Source organism: Temnothorax nylanderi, unplaced genomic scaffold (assembly GCF_030848795.1).
Source record: "Temnothorax nylanderi isolate EJ_2023f unplaced genomic scaffold, tnyl_v1.0 TNYL_tig0022_pilon, whole genome shotgun sequence".
In the NCBI taxonomy this organism is placed as follows: Eukaryota; Metazoa; Arthropoda; class Insecta; order Hymenoptera; family Formicidae; genus Temnothorax; species Temnothorax nylanderi.
In genome coordinates this window covers 792266-804352 of record NW_027249084.1, presented here as the reverse complement: position 1 = coordinate 804352, position 12087 = coordinate 792266, and the positions used below count along the sequence as shown (strand labels likewise).

General features: G+C 35.9%; 1 protein-coding gene across 1 annotated transcript in view; it reads right to left on the bottom strand.

Moving 5' to 3' along the window:
* The window catches only part of LOC139769378 (uncharacterized), a 54369-nt gene extending 42431 nt beyond the window's left edge, over window positions 1-11938 (bottom strand). Inside the window, exons 1-2 of the mRNA XM_071700377.1 lie at window positions 11742-11938; window positions 11295-11382 (exon numbers count right to left, since the gene is read on the bottom strand). Coding sequence (XP_071556478.1) covers window positions 11295-11313 — 19 coding nt within the window. The 5' untranslated portion in view covers window positions 11314-11382; window positions 11742-11938. The remainder of the gene's footprint in view (window positions 1-11294; window positions 11383-11741) is intronic.
* Window positions 11939-12087: the final 149 nt, after the last annotated feature.

Here is a 12087-nt window from a genome sequence, read left to right as displayed (position 1 = left end):
ATTCAAGGTTTCGTGAAACCTCTAATTGTTCCATAGACCTACGAGACCTTTTTCTCCAAAGCCCTTTGTTACTGCTTACTATTGCTTAGTTTTCAAATGACTCGTCTAAGGAAAAGATAGGTGTCTCGTAACAGACCGCATTCCTCCTCTCCTAATTTAGGATAAATTCAAATATTTGCACCTGTCTGGAGTCACTTACATATGAGTTTATGATGTATACAACGTTTACCTATCTATACAGGCCGATACGTACATTTCTTACACAAAGTTCAAAGTCGAATAAAAGCTCTCAAAAAAAAAAATTCTTTTTCAAACATTCCATCAACTTCCTATTCCAATAAAGAGATAACCAAATAACTTATCATATTTCCGATATTATTATACGGAATGATGTATGCGGAAGAAAGGCAAGTTAATAAATTATACGAATAGAATCGAAAATATTTTCTTTATTATCTAAAACGCGTTGAGAACTTGTTATCGGATAGAACGAGACTCTTAACTGGTATTAAATGTGAAATTCATAGAAATTACGAAGACACTTAACATTATAAAGCCATGATAACGATTCGACGATTCTCGATGCAATTTCTTCCTCCAAGCTTTTAATAAATCTATTTATATTTAGATAAACGAAAAAACGATAACAGCCGATAGAGTCGGAGCTATCTCTTATCTAGCCAACGTCTACAAGTAGCGAGGACAGTAGTGGCGATGTACAGGAGAGGGAGGATAACATGCCGGACCGCCGATCGTCAACGATAATGGTTAATGGATAAGCATCTAGCAAGATTTATAGTCATCGCGGAGCCGTCGGTCGCCGCGCTCATTTTATCGCTGTGTTAACACAAGTTACGAGAATCTTACGTCTGATAAGCGAGGTTTTACGTGCGACCGAGGTCGCACGCACTTCGGGAAAGTGCGTTTCATCACGAGCAAGTCTCACGAAAAGTCAGTCGCGTGTCGTTAATTATTCCGCACTTAAAACAATTTAAACGTAAATTTTACCGAAACTAATGCACCGTAATGTGCTACAAGCGATTACGATTATAGTAAGTCGTTAAAAATGTCCGCGCAAACCGATGACTCATTCAGTACTCTCTTTATGAATTAATATCTGAGGTTGTCCGAGGTCTTTGCTTGTTACTACCAACTTTTCATAAAAGTGACCGACACAGCCGGCCTTTAACGCACATTAAGGTAGTTCTCCGGTCCTTGTACCTTGTACTAGAGAAAATCGATTTTCTCTAGATTTTCTTGAAACTGTGAATATACGTTAATTTAGGTGTGCTTTATGCGTGGTCTAAACTTCAGTACCTCTTGCGGTATAAAAAAATCAAGATACTGAGCCTCAAAGTTTCAACTTCTTTTACTAAATTTTGGTAAAAATTGAAACTTTGGAGGCTCAGTATCTCGATTTTTATAGTGTCTGCTACAGTAGAGTATCTGCAGTACCTCTTGCGGTATAAAAATCTAGATACTGAGCCTCCAAAGTTTCAATTTTTACCAAAATTTAGTAAAAGAAGTTGAAACTTTGAGGCTCAGTATCTTGATTTTTTATACCGCAAGAGGTACTGAAGTTTAGACCACGCATAAAGCACACCTAAATTAACGTATATTCACAGTTTCAAGAAAATCTAGAAAAAATCGATTTTCTCTAGTACAAGGACCGGAGAACTACCTTAAAGACGCACAATAGAATTGCGATTGAATAGAGATTTCCCAGATTTTCTTTTAATTTTCCTCTCACTCAATTCTTCTGTCACCCAAAGTAATATACATATGGCTCTGTGGGATACCATAGCTCTGTGAGACAAATCGTGAACAAACGAATGCCACTTCCATTTTATAAAAATTCGCATTTCGGGGTGCTAACTTCACAGACCTAGATACACCGTAAATCCAAGTGTGTAATTTGAGAACTGGAGAACCTCTGCTACTTTTTTCATTGTATTATAACTCTCGAGAATATCATCGTATTTTGACTTTTTTCCGATCGTAAATAAACTGGAAAATACGTACATTAATTCAGTTAGTCTAAAATCATAATGAGTATAAAAATACGTGTTGAAAAACTAAAAATCATTTCATTAATAATGCTAATGTGCTACATTCGCCTGCCAATAGCTTTAGAAATGCCGACGGCGTTCGGATCCTAATCGCTATCGAGAAGCTATCAATTATCTGCGATGTTTTCTCGAAACACGTATCCATTGATCGTACAGTAATTACGAAATCGAAATGTGAAATGTAAGCTTTCGAGGGTCATCGGGCCATAGATCGCTTTGTGATGGTGATTCGCCTTTTTAACATATCCGGTGCATAATAAATGGGGGAAAATAACATGAGAGGAGAAAAAGAAGGCAACGCGAAAGAAGAAAGTTACGTTTCTCGTTACGTAAATGCGGCGTTTCGTGCCGCTTGCTCGACGTTGATATCGTTTCCCCCGTCGCGCGTCGCTCCCTGCCAGATATACATATTTCTGACACACATTCGCATATTCTACGCACATCGGAGTAGGAGCGTCTTGTCGGAGGAGGGCAGTCGCGAAAGAACCCGGGCGAAGGTTACGGCCGACCCACGATGCAAAACCGCACGAGGCATGTTATCGTATATCAAGTCCCTTAACGAGACCTCGCTGTCTAAATATAGCTCTGGAGCGAGTACGCAAAGTGTTAGTTAAATAAATATTAATTACGTTAGACAAATTAACCGTGTAACGCTGAATGAACAATCGATAATATTCGGCTGTTTTTTTTTATTATCGTTAATGGATACTTACGTGAAATGTTTTAATGATTTAATTAAAATGAAACCAATGCTTGTTTTTGCAATATAGCCAATTTAACATTCTGCGTATCATCTCTGTAGCTAAAAAGATTATATGTCGTAAATAAAACTTTTATAATAAAACAAACTTGATTTATTTTTGATGCAATATCTATCGACTATCTATTTTCAATTCGTGCGTCATTGCACAAGTGATGTTGATTTCTAACGATTCGATGACAAGAGCTGTCACTGTTGACTGTTTCACTGTCATTGAGAAATTGCTCACTAGCGATCGATGCGATAAGATCTGATATGTTAATATATTAGAGCGGGACTAACGTGAAGCAGATTGCAAAAATTCTACTTGCACGGATTTGAGAAAATTCGTATCTTCGATCGTATCTTCAAATTTATTCCTGCAGTCAGGCATTCGTCTGTAATGCTATGCCACGTGTTATGTTTGAGCGCGTGAACTGCGAGAGCAATTCGATTGGTTAAACATTTCTCACTTAAAAGCTATTATACAGGGTGAGTCATTTTAACGTCCCCACCTAAATATCTTCTTTCCTATGTCTTATAAAAAAAAGTTTTGTACAAAAATTGCTTGACCTTTGTCTCGACTTTTGTTGTAGATCTCGTTGAGAGAAGAAAAAATCGGCTTCCATTTAATGTCCCCACCTAAAATTCTTCTTCCCTACGTCTTTAAGGCTCCTAGGTAGTCATCGCGGCCATATTGAATTTCTTGCTATCGAGGTGAAAAATGATCCTATTTTGTCGTGCGTGGCATTCTCAAATAAAAAGACAATTCAATAAAAAATCACTATAGATCGTTTCAGAACACTTCTAAAATTGACCGGGGACTATTCTTTTCCCTCGACAATGTTTATTGTATGCCTAAACATACGGGAAAACAAACTTTCCAAATTTGACGACTATCAAAAAGAGTGGAAATTGTTCCTCTGCATATTTATTCCTCGCAAATCTTTCTCCATTCAAGAAAAATGATAATTAGTGAATTTTTCGAAATCCAATGGATACCATTTTTTTGACGAGTCATGCTGTATTTCATATTTAGTATTTATTTTTGTGACGAGTTATGCTGTATTTCATATTTAGTATTTATTTTTGTGATGAGTCATGCTGTATTTGGAGAGAAAAATGGGGGTCATAAATGGTTTAACTTTGGGATTTTACCTATTTTCCCCACACTTTGACTTTGACAGTAAACGGATATTATCCATGTTATTCTACGGCCAAAAAACTATAAGAAATTATGCAAATTTTACGTGCCGACTTGGGGGTAAAAATCGGTCACTTTTTAACATACTTATTTAAAAATCCTTTTTCAGAATTAAAGTGTATGATGCACTAATGTACCTCAGAAATTCTCAGATCTTCTTTATCTACTCTGAGTAATAGGGCGTCTAGAGCTGTCAACTCGTGACATTTGCTTTATATAAAAATTCTGCAGTTTGTTGTCACAAAATGAGACAGTCCTCAGAATCAGGCTTAGGTACCTAATATATGTATATAAGATTAATGTAAAAAAAACAATTAAAGTGAGTGTGTGCGTACGATGCCCGTACAGAAGAGTATACAGAAATATATTGTTCGCTATGAGGTGCATTAGTGCATAATACTAAGGCTGGGACACAATATAAAAATACCTTTACAGACCTATACCTGGTACCTACACACAATAGGAACAGGAAATATAAATCAAAATCATGTATAAATGCAAAATAAACAGTAACACAGGCAAAAGACAGAACAGAGTTTCCGGCACGTTGGAAATTTTGTGCCTATTGCCTGTTACCTGTTGCCAATCTGTAGGTTGTAATCAACAAATTTTTGTTTATTCCCTGTTCTTATTGCCTGTACCTTTGTATTGTGTTCTGTCTCTAACTCTAGAAATAGATTTTTAAATCTGTAAAGCCAATAAAATAAGTTTTTAGAAAAAGTCGCGCTTGATCGGTAAAGACAATTTGTGGCCAAAAAGTACGAACGGTTACTTGTAAAGAATTTTCAAATGCCTATATTTCAGAAACAATTTTTGGGGGCAAAAACCCCCTTGGGATAAAAAACGCCAAGGTGTCTCGTCGTACTTTCTTCGCGATCGCTTAATCGCGCCGCTTTTCGCGGCGTAGGCTCTTATTCTCGGGAAGGGGAACGAGAGATACGGAACGAAGTAGCTCCTAAGAAGTTGCGACCTCATCGTAAAGCATTACATAACACCGATAGCGCCACTTCGTGCATCCCGCGCGTCTGACAGCCGACCGTGCGTCTTATCACGTCGCCTCATTGCGTCGCGTTTCGTCGCGCGACGCCAGCGAAGAATATGACGGCCGCGATCTCAAGGTTGACCACGACTGGGTTATCCCCAGTCGCGAATCCATGGGAAAAGAAATGTCGGCAAATCGAGAAGCGGTTAACGGCAGGTGCTGGCGCACAAAACGTGGTAGCGAACAAGCGAGTAGCGCGCGAGAGTGGCGAGTGGAGGCACGTGGCCGCGCGCGCGCCAATTGCGCGACCAGCGCGCCGAACAAGCGCAACGAACCGACGAGTGGATGCACGAATGCAGACGGAGAGAGCCGGTCTTTTCTCCTATCTCTCTTTCAATAGCGATTATTATTGCGCGCGTTACGCAATTCTCTCGCCGCCCTCCTCTCTCGGCGCGTACGCGCTACTGGCCAATGACCAGAGCTAGATAACGTGTGCGCCCCACTTTGCAGACTCGCTAATCTTGGACTATAACTCGGACTAGATTCCTCCGAGTTATGGTCCTCCTTCTCTCCCTCTTTCTGCCTTTCCCTCCCTTCCTCTGTGATAATATTATCGTTCTGAAAATTGAATCCCGCGCAAATTAAGTTGTCTCTCCCGTCGCACTTCTGATTTTACTGTGAATACATCATCCGCGAAGACGTAAGAAATCTCTATATATCTTTGATGTAATTCTAGATTTGACCGTGTAAAAAAAAAGGAATATTCTTGATTTGAAAATATCTTTAGTTTCAACGTTCGAAAAGTTAGAAGTCTTGAAATGAGATTATATTGCGTTAACCCTTTGTAACTCATGTTATCAAAAATAAAAAATATGACAACTATTTTAAATTGATTTACAACAAATAAATTCATGATTTAGAATGTTGATGGAAACTTTGCCGGTTTGTAACAGTATTTTTACACGGAGTTACAAAGGGTTAAACAAAGAAAATTTACTTGAATGAAGTCATTATATAATTCAACCAAGAAAAAAAAGTTAAAATAAAAAGTTGAAATTCTTATAAGATGTAGATTATTTCGTATATATGCAAGATTACTATATAATCTTCTTATAAGAATTTCAACATTTTTTTTCTTGGTTCAACTATATAATGAGTTCATTCAAGCAAGAAAATTGATAAATTGCATTTAAAAAAATGTCCGTATGTGTGTATGTATGCGCGTACACCTGCGCACGCATGGATGCGTGCGTGTGCATGTGTATATGTATGTATGAATTTTACCGAAATTTCTATAACTTAAGAACTAATCAACTAAATCTTAAAAATTATATATAAAATAGGGGTAGAAAAGACTAAAGAATATAATAGAATTAGAAAAATAACCAATATTATAATATTTTTGCCCTTATTAAAAGGTACACCTTAAGTCTCAATCAATTGAGACTTTTCAAAAATTGATGTGTTTTGACAATTTAATATTAATTATTGTGTGGCAACCTTTCTAATTCTAGTATATTTTTCAGTCTCTTCTATCCCTATTTCATATACAATTCTTCAAGACTTGGTTGATTAGACCCAGCTTTATAAGCTTCTATGTATGTACAGAATCTCTGAAATTTCAAACGTCTGTATCTCAAGAATTAATCAAACAAATCTTAAAGAATTCTATACACTGAGAAAAAAAAATTGTTGATTCAAAGAAATATTATTTGATTCAACTAAATGCAGCGGTCACGGGCTGTCAAGCTAACATTTGTTAATTCAAAAAATATTATATAAAATAAAATAAAATATTTCTTGATATTACTCACGTATATTTGATTTAAATATATTAATATTTACATTAAACAAATCACTACAACTAAACGAGTTTAGTCAAATTAACAACATTTTTTTCTCAGTGTATGAATCAGAGGTAGAAAAGACTGGAGAATATAATAAAATTAGAAAAAATTACTAGTATAATAAAAATAGCACATGTGCATTGCTTCCTCATTATTTTTTTCACTTATATACACTTCTCACAAAAATTAAAGGAACACTAAATTTTTCTTTAAAAATAGGCAAAATTCAAGCAGCTTTAACTTTGTTAAAAATGAACAAAATTTAAATTTAAAAATTCCTTCCCTTTCCACGTTTCCCAGCTACAGACGTAATTTTTATGATCATATTTGGATTCTATGACTCAAAATGTTTTTGAGCGATACAATGATTTTTAAGGGAGTTATGAGCAATCAAAGTCAAAATGCTCATTTCTTATTCAATCCGCGATAACTCAGTAACAAAAAATCGTAGAAACATTTTTAAAAAAAGATTTTGCAAGGAAAACTTCAAGCTTTCACGTTAGGAAATCGTAAATTTTTGCTGATTTTTTTTGTGCACGTGAGAGGCCCACAAAGTGAGAGAAAAATTTTCTATTTTATCCAGCTTGTAGTTTTCTATATGTAAAAATTACTAAACTCACAGAAACTGAAAAATAATAGTAACCTTTTGAAAGTAGAGATTTCAAGCTTTAAAATCCTTTTTTAAAATTTAAATTTGGTTTATTTTTAACAAAGTTACAGCTGCTTGAATTTTGCCTATTTTTAAAGAAAAATTTAGTGTTCCTTTAATTTTTCTGAGAAGTGTATAACTCAATAACTAATCAAGTAAATCTTAAAGAATTATGTATGAAATAAGTAGGTATAGGAAAGACTGAAGAATATAATAAAATTAGAAAAAAAATTGCTAATATAATAAAAATAGCACATGCACATTGCTATTTTTAGTGTACAGCTTATCTATAGTAAAACTCATCACAATAAAAAAGTGTACAAGTTAGAAACTTGCATATTGCTTCCTCATAATTAGATTGTTAGCATTGTTTCTATTCAAAGCTAACTTGTTTTTAAAGTAGAGCAATATAATTAGTAATATAAATAGTATGACTTTTGTAAACCTAGCACTTCCACCACTAAAAAAAAGTTTGGGTCTATGGCATAATTAAGTGCTAATTTTGTGCTAATTTATTATTCAAGAAATTGTGCTAATTTATTGTTTCCCAAATTTTATGCTCCTATCAATTTGCAGGAAATAAATAACAAAAGTAGAAGTGCTGACTTCATGTTAAACTAGCATCTCTACTCCTGAAAAACAAGTATAGAATACCGTAAACAAAAAAAATAATATACCAGAATTTTGTGTTAATTTTGTGCTTTCAAAATATCCCAATCCGGAATTTGGTGCTCATTGTTTAACATAAGAAAATCCATGAAGAATGTGATCACAACAGGAGTAAGGTGTATAATTTAAATAAATTGGTTGCCAGGTCTTAAGCCGGTTCTACAATATGTCGCAAACAATATGGCAACTGCTAGTTGAAAAGTGTTATTTCTGATTGCCAATTGCCAGTTACTGTTGCCAAAAAAGTTAAAAGTTTGACAACTCTCTTTTGACAACTGTAATTGACAAGTGCAACGTGAAAATAACACTTTTCAACTAGCAGTTGCCATTGTTTACGACGTATTGTAGAACCAGTTTTAAAATAACACTAAAATTATGTGCTTTTAAAATATGCAAATCCGGAATTTGGTGCTTCTTTAACTTAAGAAAATTCTTAAAGAGTGTGGTCATGACAAGAATAAAGTTCATTAAAGCAATTAGTTGCTGGGTCGAATTTGGTCTTAAAATAACACTACAATTATGTGCTTTTAAAATATGTAAAACTGAAATTTGGTGCTCATTGTTTAACTTAATAAAATGTATAAGAAGTGGGTCACACAAGAGTAAAGTACATTAAAGAAATTAGTTGCTGTGTCGACTTTGTTACTAAAATATTGCTAAAATTATGTGCTTTCAAAATATACAAATCTAGAATTTGGGGTACTTCTTGTTTAACTTAATAAAATCTATAAAGAGTGTGGCGGTGCTAGCGTCATTTAGTTTAAACAACAAGCACCAAATTCTAGATTTACATATTTTAAAAGCACATAATTTTAGTGTTGTTTTAAGACCAAATTTGACCCAGCAATTTTGCATCTTGTTTCCGGTTGATCCTACGACAAAAATAGTTATTATCAATATTAGAGAAGAAAATCTCTATAACTTTCGTCTGGAACATTTTCTCATTTTCTTAATATTTTTTGAGATATTGAAGGAAATTTTTCAATGTTTAGCAAATTTTTCTTAAATATTTAAAAAAATATTAGAAAAATAAATGTTTTGGACAAAAGTTGTAGACAATTTCTTCCCCTTTAATATTGATAATAACTATTTTTTTTGTAGGGCCAACCGGAAACAATATTGCAAAAAAAAAAAATTTTTTTTGTTCTATTTTTCCAATATGGCGACGGGAGCAGTGGGTCCCCAAGGTCGGAAACTCAGGAAATTATTTAGACCAATTACATGACCTTGCAAAATTTTAAAATTCCTGGATTTAACGTAAAATAATGTCTTTTTTGTGTCTATTGACTGGGCTATATGTTAAGCAAAGAGCACCAAATTCACGCAGATTGGAATATTTTAAAAGCACAAAATTAGTATAAAAATCTGGTATATCGATTTTTTGTTTATGATACTTACTTGTTTTTCAGGAGTAGGGGTGCTAGCTTAACACGAAGCCAGTACCTCCACTTTTGCTATTCATTTCCTGCAAATTGGTACAAAATTCAGGACTACAGCAATCAATTAGCACAAAATTAGCACTTAATTATGCCATAAACTCGAATTTTTTTTTAGTGATAGGGATGCTAGGTTTACAGAGGTTGGTAATTTGCCGTGGTTCATTGTGATCAGTATGCACATCGTTCAACGTATCTGTAGAAAAACCAAGATGTTTTTTTAGAGATTCGAAATCTAGATAAATAATACTTATGTAGACAAACAAACAAGAATGCCGAGAATAAATATCTCTCCCAAGGATTTTCATTATTTGATAAGGTAAGGCGTCGAAAGAACATCTTGCTTTAAATTAACATCGCTAATGAATAACGCTGCGCTCATAGAAAAATTAAAATTCTTACATTTATGTATGTTTCAAAACAAAATTTACGACGATTCTACAGAGTGATATTTTTTTTATATTGATGGAATTTTATTCTGATAGAATTCTTCTCTTTTTTTTTTTTAAGAAAAATAATACACAAACAAAACGAAAACGCTGTTCTTAATTTTGAAGCATTGTAATCTCGCAGTTGAGCAAAATTGAGAATTAAAAAAATGTTGAAAAAGGTAATTATGAAGGAGAGGGGTTTTCTCACCGATTTGGCTGAAACTTTACAATTTCGTATATTTTGATACGTAAAACTTGAATGTATAAGTTAAAATTGTCGCTCTCAATTAGGAAAAAAGTTATTAAGTACTAAAGTTGACAGTTGCGTGGTTAGGATGTCTGTCATTTATTATACTTTGTATTTATAGACTTTTCAATATGCTAATTATTTTCTGCTTTAAAAAAAGCATAATAACTCTATTTCCATATATCTTTTTTAACTATTTAATTCAATATATTATGGCATATTTAGTACAACAAAACTGCATATTTTCCAGGAAAATGCTACATATTACGGGACTGAATGTGCGATAATATATGGCACCTATTATGAGGAAGCCCATTTCCTTTATAATTACCAAAAAGAATAGGGATGAAACGGACTACTCACTTCCTTTACTCACCTTTTTAGCAGTCTTTTTATCTCACTCTCTTTTTTCTTTTATTGATTTATTCTAATTAAAAAAAAAACGAAATACGATCACACGTGTTACTACGAAGACAAACCGATCTCTATACCAGTTACTTTTTTCGCGACGTTTACACACACATTCCGCGCGAAATCAGATATAAATCTATTCCGGTTGAACGACGCGTGGTCAAGAAAATTTCAAATTTACATGCTCGTAGGTAGGAAAAGATTGAATTGATGACCGGAGGAATACGACTTCAATGTTGTTGCTATGCAGAAAGCTCGAAGAGAACGCTTTTCACTTTTTGTTAAAAAATCGACAAAAGAGAGGAGCATATTATCGGAATTGTTAGGCAGCAACTCTGACAGGAAGGAAAAGGCTTCGCTGAGCTTGATTTGTAGCACGATCTGGGAAATTGTGTATAAATTCGTGCGAACGTAACCGTGTATACGAAAACCACGTGCGAACGTAATGTCACCCACGCGGCGTCGCGGCACGGCGCGGCGGCGCGGGCGGTATCCAACGGCAAAAGATGGCTGAGTTTTTCGGCGCGAGCCGCCAGCGGCAACATGCTTTTATCACAGGATCACGTTGTAAAACGGCGTCTGCCGAGCGGAGGAAAAAAATCGTACTCACCGACACGATGATGTTTCATCCTGAGGCTGGCGAGCTGGATCAAAGTCCTACGGTTGGTCGTTTTACGATCACTCGACGGAGTGAAAAGCTGTCAAACAGAAAATAATGCGGTCAAAAGTCAACGAATGTCGGGGACGCGGTCGCGAGGGATGCCGCAAATGTCGCCGCCGCCGTCGTCGTCGTCGACGGCACGAATTAACGTCGAAATATCACGGATGACGAGCGCACGCTTCCACCTTCAGGAGGCACCGCGTTAAACGCGAAACGCCGAAACGCACGTGTCGCGTAGAAATGTCTCTCGCGAGATCCATCTTACATGAAGTCGCGCCTGGTGTACACGGCGTGATGCGCGCGCTTCTCCCGCGCTCGCGGCTTTTGCTTCGCGGTACGACGCCGCGTCGTCGCGTGGCGTACAACTAAATAAAGAAATTACGAGACAACACTTACTGGAACGTGAGATATCGTGTTCACGCTTCTTCTCCCGATTTTGTCCCGATGCTGCAGTGCCAATTGCTCATGCCTCGTCTCTTCGTTGGTGTACGATGCTACCGCTATTGCCACTGACAGGTCGAATGACAGCTATACAGAGTATACAGCGACGAGCGTGTGCGTGCCTCGAACCGCGCGACGCTTGGCGGCTCGCCGTGGTTGAAAGAAAATGTCAGAACTTCACAGGAGCTGTCAAGCTCGTAGCTTGTTGCTATCGCGTGTGGCGCCACCTGTAGAGTTATCGATACACTTTTATAAATGGTCGAACTCGCGGGATGAGTTTAGGCTTGTTCGTTTTAGCTGA